At 54.2% G+C, this 24,171-nt stretch overlaps 1 protein-coding gene across 1 annotated transcript; it reads left to right on the top strand.

Annotated features, from left to right (window-relative positions):
- Nucleotides 1-8,305: 8,305 nt before the first annotated feature.
- On the top strand, nt 8,306-20,539 carry LOC138118920 (uncharacterized). Its single transcript, XM_069030249.1, has 9 exons — nt 8,306-8,530; nt 10,340-11,153; nt 13,752-13,968; nt 15,531-15,688; nt 16,020-16,121; nt 16,816-17,013; nt 17,402-17,961; nt 19,362-19,635; nt 20,325-20,539. The coding sequence occupies exons 1-9, from the start codon at nt 8,306-8,308 to the stop codon at nt 20,537-20,539; spliced, it is 2,763 nt and encodes a 920-aa protein (XP_068886350.1).
- The last annotated feature ends 3,632 nt before the right edge of the window (nt 20,540-24,171 follow it).

Raw genomic sequence — 24,171 nt, 5'->3', positions numbered from 1 at the left:
CATCTTTCCCCACACCTCTGAACTGTCTCTGCTAAGCTCAGCCATGTCCTTAATGGGGTGGGGTGAGAGGACAACTGCTGGCATCTCCTGCTGGTGTTGGTGGCCCCCCGTGGGAGGTGTGCTGTGGGGCAGGAGAGGGCTGAGGATGGGGGAAGCTGTGGAGATAGGGATGTGAAGGAACACAAGGGGATCTGGGATATTTTCCCTGTTAGTGTGGGGCAGGAGCTGTGACCATGTGGGAAGAGAAGAGCTGAGAAAGAGGTGGTGCCATTTTCTCCCTGTGTGAAGGGGGGGGTGTCTCATGAGTGACTGGCAGAGCAGCTTCTGTCATTCACCTGGTGTCTGTGTGTCTGAGGGATGGGACAGTGGCTTGTCTGGAAATCTCCATGGAAATGGAGAGCCCATTCCCAGTGTGCGGTCCCTGGGTGGCAGCAGAGCCCTCGGTGGAGCCCAGAGTCTGTCCAGCATCCCAAGGCCTGCAGGCACTGCTGCTTGGTCTCGTTATCTGAGCTGTCCTCAGTCAGTGTGCTGGGGGCTACACCTGAGGTGAAAGGGAAAGGTTTTATTTCTGTTGCTGAAGCACTTCACAGCAGGCTCAGGGACCCAAAGTGAGCCAGATGATGGACCAGAGCTGAACAGCTGTGTCACAGACAGCTCTCCCAACTCCAAAGGTTACCGTGACCTAAGTGAGAGGAAAGGGAGAAATGGCACTTAGGGAAACTCGGTGTGGGTTCCTACTGCCAAGCAAGGAGGAGGAAAAGGAGAAGAGTAAGGGGGATATAGGGTTTATGGAAAAAGCAAGAATGTTTTTTATGTTCTTCAGCCAGTAAAAAGCATCTCCTTGGGATTTTATTTCTTTTTTGTTTCAGTGGTGAATGCTCATACAGTCTGAGAGTGGTCCTGTAATCCACAGCTTGGGGGACCTTGTTTCACACCTTGTAGTAGTGCTGTGTGCCCAGCATGATGCACAGTGCATAGGGGAATGTATGTGCACACGTGTGTGTGTGTGTTTATCTAGAGCATCCTCTCCCACCTTCTGCAGCACAGGTTTAACATTTGTGCTGGTTTCAAAGAAGCAAGAGCAGCTGAAGAAGCACACTTGTGGCTAGGTATCCCCTGTATATCACACATGTAAGTACATTCATTAGCTGCATGCACTATGTTAGGATACTGTGTGTATATTATTATATTCTTTTCTGTCAGGACCACATGCAGCAGAAAGCAAGAACTCCTCCTGCTTCCTGGTGCCAAGGGCTCTGTGCATGTGTCAGTCCCCTTTGGAGTCTGTTCAAGCATCCACTGGACAGGCTCAGCCGTTCATAGCTGGGATGCCCCTCAGGAGTGGGCACCTGCGTGCTGGAAAGGCCTTTGACAACTGCTCTGCTGTGGCTGCTGCTCGTTCACAGCATGAACTCAGCTCACTGTGCTGTCACAGCTCACTGCTGCAAGGCTCAGCTTGGGGGTCTGAAGCCTTTTGGACTTTGCACCAGTGACAAGATGAGCATTTGGGCTGGAGCCATAAGAGTGCACAGAGCTCTGCATCTGGTTTTTCACAAAGCTGTTCTGGGCTCCCCAGGCCTTGGGTGGGCTGAACTGCTGCATCCTCAGCCCGTGAGCACCAAGGTGAGACCACTGGTGATGGTGTCCTTCTCTCCAAGGGTGACGCCACTGTAGTTTCTCCTTTCTTCAGGTTGCAGCTGTTATCCCCCACTGACTGACTGACCAGTTTGGTTTGGTTTGGCTTGGTTTGGTTCTTTTCTTGCAGGCCTGAAGCAGTTATTCAGCCTGAGACTGACACTGCTTAGAGCTGTGGCTGGTAAGTGTTCCCCCAGCACACACTGCCCGTTTTATGTCACTCCATTGGTGAAGGGGTGAGGTGGCCACAGCCTGTGACATCCATCTGCTGACAATTCTGTCCATCCATCATGTCCATGGATCAAGGAACTGCAGAGCACAAGGGCTGGGCTGACATCCTGAACCTCAGGCTGTGTTTTGCCTTGCACCATATCTCCTGATGGGTTGGAATCACAACATATGCCTCTTCCTGCCCAGTCTGTTCCTGCCTGGAGCTGCTCTCTGTTCACAGACATGAATGGAGCCAAAGGTGACAGATTTGGGGTGGACCCTGAGAGTGGGAACCATGTCCAGCCCCTGATTCCATCAGTGTTCACACAAACCCTGTGTCCTCTTAGCCAGAAAGGCCAAGCCAGGCAGCCCCGAGCTAAATCAGTCCCAGGCAGTGGGATAGCTCTGGATGGCCTGGGACAGGCAACCACTGCACCATTGTGGCCAAAGAGGCTGGCCAGGCCAGAGCCTTGGTGTTGCCTGAGATGCTGCCTCCTCTCCTTTGGCATTGCCTCTTCTCTCAGTGCCATGGGGTGCTGCCAAGGCCACGGGCTGGTGGAAAGCAATGGCTGCCGAGAGGAGCAGGGAAGGACTTGCTGTGGAGCCATCTGCCTCCAATCAGTGAGTGCCTGCTTGGATGGGGACTGCAGTTGTGCTAAAAACCTGAGATGTTTATCCCCAGGAAACAGCAAATGTACCTGGCCTGGCCTTGGCACAGGCAAAGCTTTTTGCCTTGGCTGCAACAGAACTGCAACACCAAGTGGTCCCCTCACCCAGGTGGATGGGAGCCCCTAAAGATACCCCAATCCCATTCCCACCCTACCCCACCAAACCCCGTGGTCCACTCCAGGCCTCCTCCAGGAGGGATGCAGGGCACTACTGCTGCAAGCTGCTTCCACACACTGTGGAAGATGGGGCTGTCAGGGAACAGAAAGGAAAAGGGAATGAGACCTGTCTGAAGACTGCAAGAGTGGGATGTAGGCAGTGATTGTGGCAGGAGGAGGAGCAGGAGCAAGCCCTGACAGGGCTTCCTGGTAGGAAGGAAAGTATCAACTCAGTGCCAATGTCACTTGAAGGCAGAGGACAACAATGATGACACAGAGCACTTCTGGAATGCTGGTTCCGAGTGGCTCCAGAAAGCCTTGGGCCAAACAAATCGTCTGCCAGCTCTGCAGCTCTCACAGAGACTGTGCTTGACAGCACAGTCTGAAGCTGGCGAACAGATCGTACCCATGGAACCACCCAAACACAGGGCTGAGGTGGGAACCCTGTGAGGTGGGCAATGCAGGCAGGTGGGTTCTGCATATATCAGAGTGTGCTGGGGCTGAGCAGTGCTGCACGACCTTCTTTAGAGCTTTTATACCTGATCAGTGGCTCTCCAAAGACCCCTCCTACATGGCAGCACCTGGAAGTCAGAGCAGTTGGCTGTGACCCTGGCAGGCAGTGGCAGAGGCTGAGCTGGGGAGAAGAGCCAATGCAGATGGTCAAAGTGTTCTGGGCTGCTGATCCACCCCATTGCCCTGCTGAACCCCAAGTGACACATCTACTTGTTTTTTCAATCCGTCCAGGGATGGGGACTCCACTGTCCTGGGCAGCCTGTGCTTTACAACCCCTTCTGCGCAGAAATTTTCCCAGTATCCAATCCAAACCTTCCCTGGTGCAACTTGGGGCTGTTTCCTCTTGTCCTGTCCCTTGTTCCCTGGAAGCAGAGCCCAACCTCCCCCTGGCTGCCTCCTGTCAGGGAGTTGTGGAGAGTTGAGAAGGTCCCCACTGAGCTCCTCTTCTCCAGGCTGAGCCCCCCTCCAGCTCCTTTAACTATTCCTATATTCCTATCAGACTTGTGCTCCAGACCCTTCCCCATTCTCTTCTCTGGACACACTCCAGCCACTCAAGGTATTTCACATCTGATGTCATTCGCCTTTCTGCCTCTGTGCCATGACCTGGCAGAGGAGGGAGCAGAGCCTTCCTGAAAGCTGATACGGTGATGCTCCTACGGGATGAATGTGGAGGCTTTAGTCTCTGCTTTGGCCCCTGAATCTCCTTGGTTTCTGGGCTGAGGTGTGAGTTCTATGGGAGTCCTATCCCTAGCTCAGGTGGGTGGGAGGTGAGAACTCCCCATAGCTGGGCTGAGACACTCAGTCAGCTAAAAATCCCTGCTGCTGGGCTGGCAGAAGGGTGCACAAACGAGCATCCACTGTCCTTTCCATGGTACAGGTGCCAGGAAGAGCCTGTGGGAAGCACAGCACTGGTAAGTGTAGTCTGCAGAGAGAAGAAAACAGCTCCCAGCAGAGCTCTCAATTCATGGCTGGGGAAGGAAAACGGTTGAAGTGGATCAATAGTAAGGATTTCCTCAGGATTTCATCTAGAATGGATGCAGGTGAGCAGCGTAAAGATACTGAAAACAGCCTTCAGGCACACAATAACAGCTCACTCTCAAGAGCTCTTGGAACAGGAGGGGTGGGTTCAACAGGAAGGGAAGGTAGGGGCCACACTTCCACTCGGGGCAGCAGATCCGGCTGGAGGGGCAGAACCGGGCTGATCAGCTAGGGAGCATTACCTGTGTTCCATGGGACATGATCAGTCCCATGTTTTCGTTCGTTGCCTTCTCTCATTCCAGCGCCGGTGGCAGAGTCAGCCCGCGGTGGGTGCTGCTGCTCCGGGCAGGATGCCGTGCTGCTCGCAGCACCCAGCAGGCCCTCGCAGAAGGGGAAGGGGACAAGGGAAGGCACCTCATCCACCTCTGCCCCGCGGGCTCCCCGGGCCCTGACAGCTGATCCCAGGGGTGGGAGCATCTCCTGGCGGGTGCTGTAAAACCCCCCTGAGACCTCACACCTCAGCCAGACACTGGTACGTCCCCCTGCCCCAGCTGTAAGAGCCTGCAAGGGACAGGTCAGCACCCCCAAAGCGCTTTGTTGTGCGCAGCGAGAGCGTCTCCGGGCGTGGGAGGGCAGCGCGCGTCGGACTCGCTTTGCGGAGCAGCCGCAGCGGCAGCGCTCGCTGGCTCGGGGGCGTCGGGCCGTGTAGGGTGGCCACAGGATGAAATCGTCCCGTACCTGCAGGGCGGGAGCGCAGAGGCGGCTCTGTCGTGACAGCAGAGCAGAGTCCGGGCACTGCTGTCCCCGCCGCCGGACATTTGCTGGCGGCGGCTGCAGGAGCTGGCGGGGCACAGCCCGGGAGCCCACGGGCACCGCAGCAGCGATGGCTGAGGGGCTTCAGCGCAGCCCCGCCCTGCAGGGCCGAGTGCCAGGGTGGCAGGAATGTGTGTCCTGTGCGCCCGCGCCTGCCGCGGAGTCGGCTTATTCCTTGTACAGAACGTTTGGAGCAAAGGCAATGAACCCGAGCTCTGTGCCTGCGCCCCTCGCTGGGCTGAGCTCCCCGCGCCCTGTCCTGCTCCTTGTGCCACCGGCAGCTCTGCCCTGGCCACCCCACCAGCAGGATGGACCACCCACGGCCACAGCGGACCGTCCGCATGCGACGTGGCCGCAGGGAGCCCTCCACACCCCTCGGTGCTGCTGGGCAGCGGGGAGTGCCCACGGCCGGGCACCCGCCCCAGGCAGGCTCACGGCGGCTGCTGTCACCGCAGCCCTTGTCGTGCCTTGTGCCGGGTCTGAGCTCAGCGCTGCCACCTCCCGAGCCCAGCAGCGACACCTCACATGCCCAGTCTGGGCCAGGGTAAGAGTGGTCCAGCGCACCATGCTGGACACAGACTTGGCCACGTACCCCCAGGGGCTTTGCTGGAGATGGTTCTGCTGCTGCTGGTCCTGCACAGGTCCCACCAGTGGCCCCCAGCCTCTGCAGCACCAACAGATGCTCCTGTTTGTCCCCTGTGCACTCAGGATCAGCCATCTCTGATCTCCCCACAATAAGACCCTCCACCCCAGCACCTGAACAAAGCAGCTTCCTCTGCCAAGGGGGTATTTCTGCCATGAGAAAAGTGTGCCCTCGTACAGCATTTTCCTGGGGTTTCCTGTTTTTAACAGCCTGACCGGCAGAGCCTGTTCAGAACACGGGTAGGATACACATTCCAGCAGTGAGATGTCCCAGTGAAGGGGTTAAAGGTTTGGCAGGGCTGTACGTGCTTGACCCTCTGAGTCCTGCCTGCCCTGGAGGTTGGCGAGCGCAGCCATGACTGTGCACAGCCCACCCAGCAGATGTGGACCCCACAAAGCAGTGAGACCTGCAGCTTTCCTCCTGGTGCCTCCATGGCCCAGAGCTGCCCTGCACTGCAGACCCACCTCCCAGCCAGACTGGACACAAAGGGAATTTTGGCATCAGCCCACTTGCTTGAGCACAGTGGCCATGGACAGGAGGTGCTGCCCATCACCTCTGCTCTTCTCTCTGGGGACCCAGCTCTCCCTCACCAGTCCCTGCTCATTGCATGAGCAGCAGCCCCACACGGTGGCAGCTCCGCAGAGGCTCCCTTCACCTCCCGGCAGGGTGTTTGGTCTCTTCTCAAGGCTCACCTGGCTTTGCCTCTCCACTGGCTGCTGGGCCATGGTGTGGGTGGAGAAGGACCTGATGAGAGGTAGCAGCTTCCTGGGGATCCAGGAGCTCCCCACCACGAAGTGAGTCTGCTGGCACAGAGCAACAGTGGCTGAAGGAAGTGGAGCACACAGGGACCAGAGCAGGTCTGGGACCCACTACAGGCATGACAGGGAGTCACCGACTCCTGACTGCACCATGTGGATCCAGCAAGGGATGAGTCAGGGCCCTTCTGGGTAAGGGTGTTTCCTTTCCTCCGCCCTTTGTAATTCTAAAGCCTCACGATTGCAAAAGTACCATGGCTCAAAACTGTGATAGCTCAACTAAATAAACCCTCGCAGAGGGATTATTGACTTCACTACCCTGTCATGGAGAAGCCCCACAGAGCACTCAGGGCCAGCACTCAGCTCTACCGTGCTCAGGGAGTTTGTTTTGCTCAAGTCCAGGGTGGGAACTGCCCCAGCACCACTCATCAGACTCCACACTGCCTGAGACTGTACCTGGGTCACTGGGAAAGCTCATCCTGCTCCTCCCTCCCTAGGCACAGATGCCCTGGCATTGTTTTACACTCCAAGGAGCACTGTAGGGGAATTACTGTGGATCCCATGAGGACACTGAGGCTGCGGGGGCAGAAGTCCACTCAGCCCAGCTGGCAAGACTGGGGACAAACATGGTCCCTCTGGAAGAGTTTCTCACTTGCTCTGAAGCAAATAGAAGAGGAAGACACCAGGCTGCTGAGTCATGAGCAGGAGTTGGATCTGGGCTAGCAGCAGGAGCAGCTGCTGCATCAAGCGAGTGTTTGGCACCAAGTCCAGGCCCAAACGGTGCCCACAGGATCTCCTCCTCCCTCCAGTCCCTGTGTGTGGCACAGTGAGGCAATAGTCACACACATCTCCCCATATGGGGATGCAGGGAGCAGTGCTGGGCAGCCCCATGAGCAGATCCAGGGAGGACGACCTGAGAGTTGATGGGGAGGAAGAGGAAGGCCAGGCCTGCCCCCTCCCCATCTCCCAGGGAACAGGATCCCAGTGCAGCTTGGAGGGGCTTCAAGCTCCCCTGGCCAGACATGCTGGGAGCTGTGCAATGGTGTTTGCTCTTCCTCTGCACCCAGACAGCCTGGGCACTGGATCCTGCCCAGCAGGAACATCACAGCGGCTCTTGGAGGCTGCAGGGAACAGTGCCATGGGAAAGCTCTGCCAGTGTCACTGGGGCAGGCTGGGCACAGCCTCCTGGCACCACTGTGCAGCCCTTCAGCTCCTGGCTCAGCCTCTGAGGCTGGTGCAAGGACAGACACGATGTCATCCAGGAAGCTGTGCTAGTTCTGACTGGGGAGTCCAGTGGGATGAGGGAATGGATGTGAGACCAGTGAACATCCCTTTGTCCATCCATCCATAAGATCAGAGAATCACAGACTGGTTTGGTGAGAAGGGACCTTAAAGACCATCTTGTTCTAAAAGCCTGCCATGGGCAAGGACAGCTTCCACTGTCCCAGGGTGCTCCAAGCCCCGTCCAACCTGGCCTTGGACACTGCCAGGGATCCAGGGGCAGCCACAGCTTCTCTGGGCACCCTGTGCCAGGGCCTGCCCACCCTCACAGGGAAGAATTTTTTCCTAATATGCCATTTGAATCTTGCCTTTTTCAGTTTAAAGCCATTCCCTCTTGTCCTGTCCCTCCACACTCTTGTCCACACTCTCTCTCCAGCGCTCCTGGAGCCCCTTTAGTCACTGGGAGGGGCTCTAAGTTCTCCTTAGAACTCTCCTAAGTTCTCCTCCTCCTCTCCACGTGAGCACCCCCAGCTCTCCCAGCCAGGCTCCAGAGCAGAGGGGCTCCAGCCCTTGGGCATCTCCGTGGCCTCCTCTGGACTGGCTCCAGCAGCTCCACGTCCTTCTGCGGTTGAGACTCCAGAGGCAGCTCTGCAGGTGGGAATTCACCGGAGTGGAGCAGAGGGTGCTCCTGCCCTGCTGCCCACGCAGCCGCGATGCACTTGGCTTTCTGGGAGCGCATCCATTCCTCCGTCCATCCACCCACCCCACCTCGGGAAAAGAGCTGTGAAAAGCCAGAGCGGGATCTCCTGGACACGGGGACGAGCGAACTCGCTTTCGGAAGGGAGCCCGTGAGCCGCTCCCCGTTCACCGCCTCCTCCTCCCGTTCCTCGCCCGCCCCGCCCTCCCCGGACCGGCCCCATCGGCGGCAGCGAGCGGCGGTGAGTGCGCGGCCGGTGGGGTCGAGCGACCCCCGGGGGCTTGTCCCGTCCCATCCCTGTCCCCATTCCTTCTCATCCCCTTCGGCAGCTGCCCCCTCCTCTCGAGAGTCCCGCCCCTGCCCTTCCAGCCTGCCCAGCTGTGGGGGATGTGTGTATTTTTTATCCTGCTGTTTCTCCCATTCCTGGTGGGTTTTCTTCCGTCCCACGCCCGCCCCTGGACAGAACCTCTGTGTTCCTCCTCTTTTCCTCCTACCTTTACCTGAAATAGCGAGAGGTGGTGGAAATTTGGCACCACGTGGGTGTGGATTTGGGGAGAGAATCCAGTCCAGTTCCTTTTCCTTTGAAGACTGGGCAGGAGCAAGAGCCTGCCAGAGGGGAACGTGGATGGTGATTTTGGGCATGATCTGCGCCTGGAAGGGAGAACAGCGCTGGGCTGGGTGCGTAGGGGAGGCAGAAAGTGTGTGGTGGTGGGGGGGTCCTCACCCTCTGTGTTCTGAGAGCGGCTGTGGGGCCCTCCAAGGCACGGGGGGCCCCTCTCCGTCGGGGCCTGCTCTTTGTGGAATTGCTGTCAGCTTCGTTCTCTGGAGTTACTGCTGATTCCTCACGTCGGTGAGCAAACACCAGCCCTGGCATCAGCTCAGGTGGCCGTGGCAGTGGGGCCACAGGCTCGCTCACCAGCCTGGGCGCTTGCAGCCATAGCTGAAGCATGTGATGCTGTGTCCCACTGCAGTTGGCACTCACCTAGAAAAGATCACAAGCGTCCACGCCCTGGGGCTGCTGTGGTCAGCAGCCCTGATTTTAAGCAGCTGGAGGGTTGGGTGCATTCATGATCTGTCCCCTCACATGGATGTGGCCCTGGAGCACAGGAAGGCAGCAGGTCCTTACTGTGCTGGTACCATTGCATGGGCTGGAACCCTCCCCAGGTTTGATCTCTACTGGCCAAGGGCTCCAGGAAGGTCACCAAAACTCAGCAGGTGATGATATGGATGTTTGGGGAAAAAGCTCTGGAAATGGGAAAACAAATCTCACTATTTTCCCAAACATCTTAAATTGCTGGTTCATCCCTACTGCATATTCTACAGCCTCTGCATCTGCAGGAGCTGCAGCTGGGTTGGTTGGTGTGGGGGTCAGTGGACCTGCTCTGCCATGTGTGTGACAGGAATCCACACTCTCTGTGGACTCTCTTTCCCTGCTGGAACCTTGGTGAAGAAGATGGTTACTATCATCTTTGTGCCATTTTGTGTTAATTTCCATGGAATGAATTGGACTCAGGGAAATAACTGTTAACACTCATACCTGAAATTTCCATTGTTCACCCAAGTCTCAGGATGCTGAACACTGCAGACTTCTGGGTTTGCCCCATTGAACAAACCTCTGAAGAAACACAGAGGGGAAATTATGGGGCTTTAAGGCTGTTAAATGTCACTGGTGTGTTTCTATGTTTCCTAACACAATTCTTCTTTCTTCCCACATCCTCCCCCCCGATTTAAAGGACCTGAGCTGGGAAATCTCTTGTTCAAGCCATACCCCTCAGATTTGTGTGGGATTGATGTTTTGTTTGGCAAACCTGAACTCCATGAAGAAGGGTGCCTGCCTCTGCCAGTGCCTCTGCCAGTGAGCACCCAGGTCAGAGGCTGCACATTCCTGTCCTGCACAGCCTGTGGTAGCTTCCTCCTGTGCCCTGTTTGTGGCTGAGAGGAGGACAGGCTCTCTCTCTAGACTTGAACTGTAACAAAAATCCCAACCTTCACCATGGGAGATACCTGGCACATTGGATTCATGGTACTTGTGTACCTCTGCTTTCCCAAGGGTGCTGCTCAAAATCTCATAAAACCTGCCAGGGACCAGGAAACCGAGCACACCCTCCTGATCAACGAAGTCAATGCTGACAGCCCAGGAGTGGACACTGCTGAGTTTGTGGAGCTCTATCACACCAGTGGGCAAACAGCCCACCTGGATGGCTACTACCTGGTCTTGTACAACGGCAACGGGAACCGAGCGTACAAGGTGCTGAACCTCCAGGGCAAAGTCACCAACAGCCAAGGGCTCTTTCTCATTGGCTCCTCTTCCCTGAACCCTGCCCTGGTGATCCCTAAGAACACCATCCAGAACGGCCCCGATGCCATTGCTCTCTACTATGGAAAAGGGAACTACAAAGAGGGCATGAGCGTCACGAGCTATGGACTGGTAGATGCCCTGGTCCATAAGACTAAGAAGACAGACAGAGCAGACACTCTGGTCAGGGTGCTGACCCCTGGCAGAGAGGCTTTCCTGGAGGACCCCACCTTCAGGGCTGTGGATGAGTCAATAGAGAGGTGCCGTGGGGCAGATTCTCAGTGGATCTTCCAAGTGGCGGTGCCCACGCCAGGCAGGGAGAACCACTGCATCCTGACTCCTGAGCTGAACTCCTCTGCTGTCCTGATCAGTGAGGTCCTTCCTGCTGCTCCTTCTGGCGAGTTTGAGTTCATAGAGCTCCAGGGTCCCCACTCCACCGTGCTGAGGGACATTGTCCTGGTACTGATTGATGGTCAGACCAAAGACGTGTATTTCACTATGGATGTCTGTGGCCAAACCTCCCCAGACGGGCTCCTCCTGATCGGCCCAGCCCACAGCAAAGCCCCAGGTAAGGACCGTGTGTGGGTGACAAGCTCAGGGCTGGAGGAGCCATCAGCCAGGCTTGGGGCTGGGGGATGCTGTTGAGTTTATTGTTGCTTGGCATTCTGAGAGAGCCATGAAAATGTGACTCAGAACTCAGTGGCAAATAAAAAAGCAAATTAAATGTTAGAAATTATTGAAAAACTAATTATAGAAAGCAAAGTGAATATCAGAAATTATTAGGAGAAGAGGAAAGAACAGAGGACATCTTTTGTGCCTCTGTACAAATTCATGGTTTGCTTGGATGTTTAACTGTGCCTTGTGTGGTTCAATACATCAATCTCAAAAAGGATGTATTAGGATTGGAGGCATTCAGTCAGGTCAGCTAGGATGGGAAGTGCTGTGGAAATGCTTCCCCAGAAGAAAGAAAAGGGAAAGCTGAGGAGTGCCCTGGCAGAGGTTTCAGAGATGTGAGCAGCCCTAAGGAAGCGAACAGGGCTTGATTGCTTACCCTTCCTCCTGGTGCAAGAGCTAAGGGGCAGCAAAAGGAGGCACTTTCAGGGCCAACAAGAGGAGGTGGTGTGGCAGTGGCAGACCTGCAGAGCCCCAGGTTAGGGACCTGATGGAGGTCCCAAGCCCATGTTTTCTTTGCTTCTTGGGAAGACACAGTTCTGCTCCCAGCCCTGCAGCCACCCTGCCACCACCCCTGGTTGTGTTACATCTCCTGGAAGTGTCCCCCTTCTCTGTGTGGAACACGGGGGTCACCCACAGCGAATACACACACTCTCCTTAGAAAAACCACAAGGGCTTTGCTTCCATGGCACCAGCTGCAAGCACAGGTCACACACGTGCCAGCTGTGTGTAGCTGCCCTCTAAACTTCCTCCCAGTGGTCTCAATTTCTTCCAGGCCACCAGAGAAGGAAGAAATATTTCATTATTTTGGGCACCTCAAAAGAAGATTCTGGGGATGCTGACTCTGCAGATGTCTTGTGTAACTCACTGACTCATGATTTCTGGGAGTACAGTCATCCTGTACAAAGCTGGTTCCCATTAAAGTACTCTGACAACTAAAACTTCTTTAAACAGTTGAACTCCTTACAATTCAAACTGCACCAAATATTATTCCAGCACATGTAAAAGAGCTGATTGTTCACTTCAACTCGGTTTTTTCCCCAGGAAAGGTGTTCTAATTTTCCCTCTGAGTTGGGCTGTGAGCAGTAAACAACCAGGGGGGTCAAGGAAAGCAATGTGAAAACACAACCAGCTTTCAGACTAACAAGGAAATTTGTAAGGGTTGTGTTTTACTCTTCCTCAAGGCTCATACTAGTCAAGGAGGTGACTGGGGATAGGCTTTGACTTTTTTTCTGATGAGGCTTTGTTAAGATGTCTCAAGCAGTTTAGGGAAGGTTTTTCTTCATTCCACCCAATGACACTGTATGATCGTATTTTAATAATTTTAAAAGGCATTTTTATAGTGACTCCATGCTGAGCACTCTGTGAGAAGCTGATTTAATTTGATCACTTCAGATTTGGGACAGAAACTCATAAAAAGGCCCCAGCTTCTAGTCCTGTCTTTGAACAGCTTGTCTGCCTCATACTGGGAGAACTTAAAGCTGTGAGAGCACTGGAGTAAAAGTCCTCCCTTGACAGATGCCAGTGTGGAAACTTTCAACTGAATCCCTGAACGGTTTGGGTTGGGAGGGACCTTAAAGCTCATCTTGTCCCATCCCTCTGCTATAGGGACACCTTCCAGCCTGGCCTTGGACACCTCCAGGGATGGGGCAGCCACAGCTTCCCTAGGCAGGGGTACATCAGGACTGAGGCACAGGGCTGTCCCTCGGTATGCAAGTGTCTGTAGGCACTTCTCAAGGAGTAACCACTTCTCCTTACCCTTCTGCCTTTCTTGCAATTCCTTCTTTAATGTTTGTTCCCTGGAGCCATTTATAGAGCCAGAAGTATTGAAATACCAGAAGCCTGTTTCTTGAATGCCCTCAGCAGTTCCTCCTGGAGAAACAGCTTGTGAAGGGAACAGTAAATAGAAGGAAAGAAATTAGGAAGCTCATAAAATTGCAAAACTCCACCAAACCTCCGCCTTAATTCTGTGTGCTGGTGTCCTGGGCCTTGGCTGTATGTGTGTGTAGTTTGTGTTTGTAAAAACCACGGACTGCTAAATGCTAGAGTAAAGTGTAAATTCTTAAATACTGTTGTGTACTAACTGCTACCTGAAAGGTTAGTCAAGTGTGCAGATCTCTTTAGAATTAAAAATTAATGTTACTGTAGACAAGGCCCCATCAGTGCTGGCTTCCCAGGATGCCTGTTCACACGTGGATCAGCGCTCTGCTCACAGAAGCAGAACAGCAGGATGAACTCTGCTCAGATTTCCCCCTCCAGCCTCCTCCACATCGTGAAACTGGCCATGAATGGAGAAATTCAGGCTGAGTGAACATGAGAAGTGTTTGTGAGCAGAAAGATGGGGCAGCAGATGCCAAATTTGTACTAACCAGACAACCCCACCCACCTTCTGGGCCCTTGTGTGCTGCTCTCCAGATGATGAGTATTGAGATGTTGGTGAGTACTGCCCAGGTGTTGCTTACATGCCCTCGTTGTTCCTTCCCTCGGTGTGCAGTGGACCTTCCGTTCCCAGAGAACACCACCCATCCTGTCCTCAGAGCTGGCCCAAATGCCATTGCCCTCTTCAGAGGCCACAGCAGCAGTTTTGTCCCAGGGAAAACGCTGCAGGAGACCGGCCTGCTGGATGCCTTTGTGTACACGAGCAATGAGGAACCGGACCCGGAGCTGCTGCAGACCCTGACCCCTGGCAGACCTGCCCTCCTGGGAAAGCGGTGAGAGGCTTGCTGGGCAGGGCTGGGAGGACAGTCGGACACTAGAGTTGCTCCTGCCAGGTGGGCTCACTGCAGCCTTGTGCCCCAAACCCTGATAGGACTGGGAGACAAGTGCCACCTCCAGACCAGGGTCTCCTCTTGGCAATATTGAGTCCCAGCCTCACCTAAGGCCGTAGATATTCCCCTCTCCGCATGGGTCCTGGTACAGCTGCAGAATTAAGCACTTGAGGAGGAATTTCCTGATCAGATGATTGCTGGTGGTAACATTAATATTTTATTGTTTATGAAAGTGTAATGGCCAATTTAATAAATTCTCCAGTACTGCTTTCAATTAGAAAAGGTTTTTCTTAGCTTCAGGATGGAATTTCAGGTCAAAATGAGGGTGATAAAGGGACCTCAGCATTGCTTGCCTGACCCAGGAGGAAATCCCTGTTTCATCCAGACCAAGGACTGGAAGCAGGATTACTGTTCATTCTGGGTTCACTCACTTTCTTTTTTAGTTTTGGGTTCCTTTTTGTCTTTGTGGGTTAGGGGAAATGATAGAATCCTCAGACTTTTGTGAGATGTGAGAACAGTTCCCTTCTCATTTTAGGCATGTTCAAGTAATGGGAGGAAGAGGACACAGTGGGCAGAGGGCAGTGGAGCGGTGAAGGAGCAGAGGCAGCGAGGGGCCAAGTGCCTGAAGATGGGGCGAGGAGTGTTAGAGACAGGCAATAAGCAAAAAACCATCTGGGCACACTCTTGCCTGTCGTTTGCATGGCCAAGCATCAGACCTGACCTCTGGGTGTAAACTGTCCATACCAAGGTCCTGGCTCAGTGGCTGGGGGAGATTCACCCTTTCTGGATAGGCCTGTGAAAACACGATTTGACACTACAGTGTGATCAACCACATCAGGAGAGGGTGTAGCCCACAGCCACATCAGGGTCACCACTCATTCACAGCACATTCCTATTCCTTCCTTTCTCCCACTTGCTCCCACATCTGAGACTCGATTGGCCCTGGTCCTGGGGGAGGTGGTCTCCTTCCCCAGGGAGCTCTGAGCAGCTCTGCTCTGTGCAGCTCCTCACGGTGGGGCTTCACAGAATCACAGAAGAGTTGGGGTTGGGAGGGACTTTTAAAGGCACCTAGTCCAGCCTCTGACCATCATCTTTGCCTTTGAGTTGAGGGCTCTTGCTCAAGCATTTCATTCTCAGGTGCTGCCTTTTCAGCTTTTCCAGCAGCACGCACTGCTCTTCCCTGTAGTGCCAGGCTGAGCACAAGTGTGTCTGCACCACCTTACCTGTCTTCAGACCAGTGAAAATGCAGCCCATGCTAGAAGAGAAAGGGTTGTATGAAGCTCATGCTCTCTCTCTCAGGTTTTTATTGAACTGTTGGGGGTTTTTTTTGTGAGAAAAGGAGGTACTGGTGAGGATGGGATGTATCTCCAAACCCTGTGAAAGGAGAAGACTTCAAACACAGTTTCACTCTCTGGTGGAGGCATGTGTGACTGGTAGGTGAAGAGCTCTCATGTCTCCAGCTGGCAGGTCATGTTTTCTGTCATCTCCCTGTTTGTCTCTTGCAGACATCAGCCAGGAAACGTGTCTATGAGCAAGTGCAGCTGCTGCTCTGTGACCCGGGACTCCACATCCTTCATCTTCAGCAGGCCCACCCCTGGCATGTTCAATGACTGCCCCAACAAACACTTCAGCCAGGCTCTCTCCTTCTGCCTCCATGTAGCAGGTGGGCATTGGCTGCTATTGCAGGGCCTCCTGAGGGCCAGAGCATGTGCACAAAGCCAGGGTGACCACCCAGAGTCCTGCTGGGTTGTGTGAACTAACCCCAAAGGAAGCAAAACCAGGACACCTGACAGTTGCCTGCAAAAATTTCATGGCAGCCCATGCCAAGCTGAGCTTCCTCAGTCTCCCCTCCCACCTCCAACTGACTGGGTGAAGAGAAGCTTTTGGGGTCCTCTGGATGATAAGCAGGAGTGGAGCTGCACCCATCCCAGATGAGCTGTATCCCTTGACCAAGGTGGCACTGGCCAGGTAACAGTGGGCTCTTTGTTTCCTAGATTGCCAGGAGTGGCTCCTGAAGCAGGAAGAGATTCTGCTGACTCTAGTCCAGGCCCTCGATGCATCCAGCAGTGTTGGAGTCTCTGCTGCCTACTTCAGAGGTGAGCTGGGCAGGAGCAGAGCAGTCATGGGACCTCCAGTGGATAATGCCCACCTGTTCCTGATCTTCAGCCCAGTGTTCCCTCACACATTGTGTCCTCCTAGCTTGGATCCAGCTGATTTGATCTTGATGCTGATGACAGAGATGTCCAGGGTTGGGCAGAGCGTGGTGCTGTTCCTCCACATTCTGCAGAGCATCTCATCCCCAGCTCCCTCAGCACACAGACCACCAGCTGCTCTGGCCTGGGGCATTGGCAGCCACAGAGGTGGCAGTAGGACTGACATCTCTACTGGGAATTTGTTGTCTACTTGTCCTTCTGATCCATATGATCTGTGGATCCTGCCCATGGCAGGAGGATTGAAACTATATGGTCTTTAAGGTCCTTTCCAACCTAAACCATTCCATGGTTCTGTGATTCTAAGTCATCTTCATGGCTTCCTCTGGACTTGCTCCAGCAGATCCATGTCCTTCCTGTGCTGGTGATCCCAGAGCTGGACACAGGCTTGGTCCCAGGGTGCCCCTTGGCACAGGCAGAACTCCCAGTGCTGTGTTGATGGGCTGAGCTGCCCCAAGTCAGTCTGACCATGAGGACAGTTCTGGTAGAGATGAGCTGGTGAGCTCTGGGTCTCTCCCAGGAGAAAGTGGGTCTTTGGTGGCTTGGGGAAACTGAGGCAGTTCTCTGCTTGCCTCTGCAGAGCCAAAAGCAGCCTGCCAGGACCTGGGGCTTGTGTTCACCACTCTGCTGACTGCCAGGTCAGAGGAGCAGCTGAGCAGCATTCTGCTGGCCTTCAGTACCTTCCTGGAGACACCCAGAGTTGTGAGCTTTGATGGAAGGAACATCACAACAGAAAGGTCCTGCCTCAGGGATATGAATGTGCTGGACTTGCCTCCAGGTACTGGTGATCATTTCTGCAGGATGGGGGATACTGTGTGTTTGAGGGTGGACATGTGGATCTGGCTCTTCTAGAAGAGGGAAATATCCTTCCTTCCCTTTCCCCAACCTGGCAAAAATCTCTTCCAATTCCATCACATCCTGCTACTAGAGCCCATATTGCTCAATGTCTGGACTAACAGCGAGCTCTGTTGTTACAGCTGGTGTTAACCAGTGTGTTGCCTGGACTCCTAAGGACTATAAAGGACATGGATGATAAAACTGTGAGCCAACATCCTCAGTCCTCTGCTAAATTTTGTCTCTCATTCCAGCAAAATACTGTGCAACGTTGTGTTGTTTCCTTGGAGCTCAGTGCTTAGGCCCATATTTGGGACATTTTTGCTTTCCAGGGGTCCCATCAGAGATACCCAAAGAGACTCCAGTGCCTTCTGTGCAAGTGGCCAAGCTACTCATCAATGAGGTGAACGCAGACAACCCCGGGGGAAGAGAGGATGCAGAGTACATTGAACTCTTCTACACTGGACAGACACGCTTCAGCCTCCAGGGATACTGGCTGGTCCTCTACAATGGGAAAAACAGCCGGGCCTACCGGGTGCTGGATCTGTCTGGACACCACACAGATAATCTGGGTTACTTCTTGGTGGGGAGCAGCAGCATGAGCCCAGCACCCATGATCAGACTGCCCCCCAACACCATTCAGAATGGGGCAGATGCTGTGGCTCTCTACCACAGCAGCACCCCGCTGTACGCAGAGGGCATGGCCGTGACGGCGCGGGGGCTGCTGGATGCCGTGGTGTACTCATCCCGAGTGCCAGAGAAGGGGGAGCAGCTGCTCAGAGTGCTGCTGCCAGGGCAGAGCATCCTGTACGAGAACGACTCTCACAGCACCCAGGATGAGTCTCTGAGCCGCTGCCACAGCCTGAGCACAAAACTCCAGAGCAGCTTCCAGGTGGGAAGATGTCCATTCTCCCTCCAGTCACCAGGAGGGCAAATGTCTGTTCTCCTTCCACAGTGATCATGTTTTAGTGTGTCCTTTATTCAGGAGAACAGTGTTTTCTGGTGTGCCACATCGAGCTCCTGCCATCTGCTGGTGCTCCACCAGCCCACCCTCACCTCCCTGCCCTGCTCACATGCCTGTTGGTCGGGTACCAGCTCCCTTTTGGGCAGCATCCTGGACTCTCAGGTTACCCTGAGCCAGGTGTGGAGTCACCTTCTCTTTAGTGCCACCGCCAGGGTGTGTGGCATAGCATATCAGGTCCCTAAAACCCAGCTTGCTGCAGGGCTGATGTGTGAAGGATGTGCCTTGAGCACTGGTGTGATTGATTTGTGTTAATTCGTTTGAGCTGCTTCTTTTTATTTCAAAATATCTAGTTTTAGAGAGTGCCCTGAAGGAGTACAGCGGAGTGTGCCTGCTTGTCCTACACAAAGCTGGGTAAGGGAGGGCTTTGCTGCTCTGCTGCTGATGCCAGAGAGATGTCCAAAACTAAGGCAATAAAACTGTTCCAGATGTAGAAGAGGAGTGAGATGCATTGGTAGTGGTAATGGGCCCCAAGGACGTGATGCCACGGACTGTAGACACAAGTGTGGAAGTGCTTCCAACAGTAGAGAAAGAGAGGTGTTCCTAGTCCTGAGGATGGGACAAAGGTGATGGGGATGTGTGGTGATGGGACCCCACAGTCAGGACAATCCTTGAGCTGATAGTAAGTGAGGAGCAGTTGGCATGAGACAGAATCACCATGTCCTGTGTTGCCCCCAGCAAAAGAAAGACATGGAACTGTTGGAACAAGTCCAAATGAGATCTCCACAGACATCCTCTGAGGGATGGAGCCCCTCTCCTACGAAGCCAGGCTGAGAGAGTTGAGGTTGTTCAGCCTGGAGAAGAGAAGGTTCTGGGGAGACCTTAGGGTCCCTTCCAGTGTCTAAAGGGCTCCAAGAAAACTGGAGAGGGACTTTGGGCAAGGTTTTGGAGGGCAGGACAAGGGGGAATGACCTTAAGATGAAGGAGGGCAGATTTAGGTTGGGTATTAGGAAGAAATTCTTCCTTGTGAGAGTGGTGAGGCCCTGGCACAGGGTGCCCAGAGCAGCTGAGGCTGCCCCAGCCCTGGCAGTGTCCAAGGCCAGGTTGGACGGGGCTTGGAGCAACCTGGGATAGTGCAAAGTGTCCTTGCCCATGTGGGCTTTGAGATCCCTTCCAACCCAAACCATTTTGTGATTGTGATTATACCCTCTTGTCTCACCAGAGAGCCTCAGGTGTTCAGGTGAACAAGAGGTAATGCTGTGAGAGCTGTGTCTCCACCTGAATAAAACAGGAGTGTCAGTGGTGGCAACAGCTTTTGTGTCTCCCCACAGGTGACCATGGTGACACCTCTGAGGGAGAACTTCTGCAGCAGCTCCACGGTGCCGGGCACCCCTGCCATCCGCATCAGCGAGCTGTGCCTGGCCAGCGGCGCTGCCCACATCCGCTTCCTGGAGCTGGAGGGGAAGCCTGGCACCAGCCTCAGAGGTCTCAGCTTGGTCTTTTTCTCAGGGAAGGAGGGGAAGGCACAAGCCAGCATCCCTTTGCAGGGCACTGTTGGAGCCACGGGGCTGTTGGTGTTTGTGCTGGATGGAGAACATGGGCACGGTAAGTCTGACAGAATGGACCTGGTACGGGTCTGTCTTCAAACACATGGGCAGGGGCTTGAGCAGCTTTGAGGAAACAGATGGAGGAGGGTGCACAACATGGAGAACAATTCTGCCTTGCCTTTCCTGTCCTTTGTTCCTGCTTTTTCTCTATTTGTTCTGCCTGGGCTGTTCTGTCATACTCCAGCTGAGAAGGTGATAAATCCTCCCCTGTGCCTCTGCCAAGCTCTCCATGCAGGAGAGTGGGAGGACCAAAAGTTCCTTCTGCTGGTACCAAGACAAGGGGATTTCAGGAGAAGCAGGGCCCACTAGGGCTGTGGGTTGTTCCCTCACGTCATACTCACTGATGCTCACTGAACCCTGCAGTGGTGCTGCCTCCTCCTGGTCCTCAGCTGGTGCTTTGTCAGCACATTCCTTTATCTTGTTCACCTTGGCACATTCTTACTCATGTTCACCTTAATTTCTGTCTGGGCTGCATGAAGAGGACTGCATCTCAGAGGAACCTTGATCTTTTCGGAAACATGTTCACAGCAAGCAGCTTCCTTGCAGCTTTATTTGGCCTCGGTCACAACCATTACTTTGTTTCTCGTTTCTGTTCTTGGAGTTCTCCTCATTGCCAGCTTGTCCAGTCAGGCTCAAAGTTCAGCCTAATCTAGATGTTCATCTCATCTATTTCCCTGGCATTTCCAGATGGGACAAACCTGACCTTCAAGAACATCTCTGCTACTAGTGAAGGCTCCAGCACTATTGCTTTGTACAGCACCAATGAGATTCCTGCTGGCAGCAAGGCAATGCCAGAGAACTTGGTAGATGCCTTGGTTTACACGTGTGAGCCTGGCACAGCTGGAGGACACCTGGGCTTCCTTGGGCCAGCTTACACTGTGCCCTGCAAGGGTGACAGGTGAGGTTACTTCTCTAGGAAAGTTCCTGGTGTGAAGAGGGAGCAATACGTTAATGAAATGCAGGGGCAGGTATTGTGTAGCTTGGAAAACTCTATCCTGGAGGACAAATTCTTAGGTGTGGGAGTCTGCCTGTAATGAGGCAGCAATCTTACTCCTGCAGAAGCCAGTCAGACCAAATAAGTTTGCTCTGGCCAAGCTCACGTATTCTCCAGCTGGAGGGGTAGGCTGGACCCATCTCTACGATGGCTCTGTGAAAGCTGACTTCAGCTCCAGCCAACTCTCCATCATCCACAGCAGCGCCAGGAACTGGGGCCCAGGGTGGGATTTGGAGGTGGGAAGAAAGGTGTGTGACATGTTGGTGAATCTTGACTCTTCTGGGGACAGGCCCATGTCCCTGAGCCGCTGTGGCAATGCCAGCACAGGACTGCAGTTTGCCCTCTCGGAGCCCTCTCCCGGAGTGAGGAACAGCTGTCCCCAGCACGCCTTCACCACGGATCTCCACCTCTGCTTCCTCACAGCCAGTGAGTGGAGTGGGGTGTCCCACCAGGCTGGGGTGGGAGGGCTGGGACAGGGGCTGACCTCAGCTTTCCATGGCATGGGAGAGGGGCTGTTGGGCAGCCGGCTGCCGGAGAGAACTGGTACACACACCCATGTGTGGATGTGGTGCTGCCATCCCAAGAGAACACCTGCACCTACAGCTCCAGCATGGGCTTGTATGGGGTTGGGACAGGCTGCCCAGAGCAGCTGTGGCTGCCCTGTCCCTGGAAGTGTCCAAGGCCAGGTTGGACAGGGCTTGGATGAACCTGGTCTAGTGGAAGGTGTCCCTGCCCATGCCAGTGGGTGGGATGAGATGAGCTTTAAAGTCCCTTCCAAGCAAACCATTCTGTGATGATTCTATGATATGAAGGTGGCCACATATTTCATTTGTCTCTGCTCAGGCTGGGCTGAGCCCTGATCAGGATTTCTTTCTGCAGGGTTAGATTTGCAGCAATGGCAGAAACCCCCTGCTCCAGTCTCTCACGGTGGCAGGGACACAGTCAGGGAAACTGCCAGCAAACCCTCCCATCTCAGCTCATCTATGGCAACCAATTCCTGTGTCTCAGTCCTGACCCAGAGTCAGCAAGGAAATGCACAGGGATGTCCCCAGCCTCTACAAAGGCCACACTTGGATCAGCTTGGGGTAGCCAAGATCTGGCAAAATGGAGATTCATCTTCCATCCTCCTGACAGGGGCAAGAGTGGGCCTCTCCCTCCTCTCCCAGCATGAGAGCCTGCTCTGTACTGGCCCTTGTGGTGCGATGTGGGACATGCCCTTCCCCACAGCTCTAGGAGGCTGCCAAAGGAGCCAAACTGCTGTACAGTGGTAGAAGGCCAGAAGTAAAGACTCACCTGGCAGGGGAAGGCAGAGGAGAGTGGGAGGCAGAGGAGGGTGGGATGAAGCCAAGTCTTTTGGAAAGGGCACACAGCCAGGAGCTTACTAACAGTCCTGAACTGCACCCAGAAAAACCACATCTCCTCTTCCCCTAGACTGTTCCATGTGGACCCTGCACCACAGGAGGATGCTGGAAAGCTTGGGAAGGGTCTTGGTGAACTCTTTGGAGGAGGAGTGCTCCTGCAGTGTCTCCGACCTCTACCTGCAAGGTTGGTACCTGGCTCCTCGTGCCCAGTTCAAGTGCCCTCCTCCCTGTAATTGCTCATCCACAGCTGCCTTATCAGGACAGGCCCTGCTCCAGCCCACCCTGCAGGCTGGCACTGGAGTGAGGGGACCTTGAGGAACAGTGGCAGGCACTGGGATTTCAGCAAGGGGAGCAGGAGAGAACCTGACCCGGTCTGTTCCTGAGGCCAAGCTGGAGGGCCCATGAGGAATGACAGTCTCTGCTGATCCTTGTGGTGTCTGCCAGACAAACCTAAACCCACTAAGCAAACAGCCCTGTGCAGTCCAGAGTACTCTGGTTCCTAACTCATATTTATTCAAAGTATCCAGACCAAATAGTCACTTCTGGAAGCCTTAGGGACTACAGATTTTGAGGGATGGGAAGAAATGTCTCCTGGGTTTTGGCTGGTTTTGTAAGGAAGAGAAGACTTTGCTGCTATGCTCTGTCTCCCTCACCCAAATGCCCTTTTGACTCGTGGAACAATTTCAGTCAATTCTGACCAGTGGGTAGAGGTACAAAGTGTAGTAAAAAAGTATTCTATTGGGTGGGATAACAACCTCAAGTCCCTTTTGTCACGAAAAGAAAGGTTGATCGTGTGCTCAGGTTACCTGTGATGCAGCATGGCAGCATGATTTCAGAGCAGTGGGGAGAGAAAGATGAAGAGCATGGGAGCAGGAGGGCACAAAGTCATGGGAGCAATGTGATCCCTGACACCAGAGGGTTTCTCACCACCCAAAATGCACTGTTGTTTCTTGGCAGAGCTTAACCTGACATGTGTGGGCTCACTGGTGGAGGTCTGGGGCCAGGTGCGGGCTCAGCAGCCAGAGCAGGAGCAGTCCATCAAAACGTGGCTCCAGGGATTCCTGGCCAGCCCCAAACCCTTCTCTGTGGATGGGAGAGTTCTGAAAACCACTCCTGAGTGTGTCACCCCCAAAAATGTGCCATTGGTATCACACAGTGGTGGTAAGTAGGAGGGACTCTGCTACCAGCACAGTGAACAGGGCTGGGGCCACGGTCAGACCATGTCTCCACGAGAGGAGATGTGGGCAAGCCACTGGGCTTCAGTGGGGAGCCACTTGCATTCAGAGCTGCTCACACAGCCAGGAAGCCCCAAGGCCCCAATTGCTGGGAGCAGCTACTGGCACCCAGGCTGGAACTGTCCAGAGATGGGGTGTCACAGGGCGGGTAGCAGGGAAAAAGAGTGGAAGGCTGGGACAGCCCAACCTGTTGTTGCCCAGAGAAGCTGTGGCTGCCCCATCCTGAAAGTGTTCCAGGCCAGGTTGGACAGGGCTTGGAGCAACCTGGCATAGTGGAAGGTGTCCCTGCCCATGGCAGGGGGTTGGACTAGATGGCCTTCAAAAGTTCCTTCCAACTCAACCCAACCCAACATGGCCCAATCCAACCCGTTCTGTGACTGTGACCTCCTAGCAGCCCCCTGTGCTGGGAAAGGTCATGGCTGTAATCCCTCTTCTCTGCTTTTGTTCCCTCAGCTTCCTTCCAGGGCTGGGAAATTGCCCTGTTTGTCATGGGATCTCTCCTGCTCCTGTTATTGTTGGTTGGCCTGGCTTTTTATTTCATCAAAAGGTGAGAAACCATCCTTGAATCTGCTGTGCATCCCCTACCCTGTCCTTCCCCAGGGCCTCCTCTCTACCTGCTGCATAGGGACCTTCTCCTTCACTCAGGTGAACACATACACTGCCTTCAGACATTTCAGTATGTTGCTCCTCTTCTTGCAGCAAAGTCCCTTCCTTTTTGCAAAGCCCCTTTGTTTCTGACAGAGCAGACTGCAGGTTCTGCTGGAGGTTGAGATAACACCAGTAAATCCTGGATGATGCTGGCCATGTCAGTGTAAGGGCCATCAGTGGTACTGACAACATGCTGTGCTGGGAGAGCAGAAAGCTGAAGGCATGTGGCACACAACAGATGATGCTGTGGCCACAGGGAAGAGCTCCTCCTTGGAGCAGGGTGGAAATGACAGACA

The sequence above is a fragment of the Aphelocoma coerulescens genome, chromosome 14, assembly GCF_041296385.1.
Source record: "Aphelocoma coerulescens isolate FSJ_1873_10779 chromosome 14, UR_Acoe_1.0, whole genome shotgun sequence".
Taxonomy (NCBI): domain Eukaryota; kingdom Metazoa; phylum Chordata; class Aves; order Passeriformes; family Corvidae; genus Aphelocoma; species Aphelocoma coerulescens.
The sequence above is the reverse complement of the archived record's forward strand: the minus strand, read 5'-3'. Positions and strand labels throughout refer to the sequence as shown.

Coding starts and splice junctions, on each gene's coding strand:
- LOC138118920 (XM_069030249.1), top strand. CDS start 8,306: ATGCACTTGGCTTTCTGGGAGCGCATCCATTCCTCCGTCCATCCACCC. Junction 11,154..13,751: donor AGCCCACAGCAAAGCCCCAG/GTAAGGACCGTG, acceptor CTCGGTGTGCAG/TGGACCTTCCGTTCCCAGAG. Junction 17,962..19,361: donor AACTCCAGAGCAGCTTCCAG/GTGGGAAGATGT, acceptor GTCTCCCCACAG/GTGACCATGGTGACACCTCT.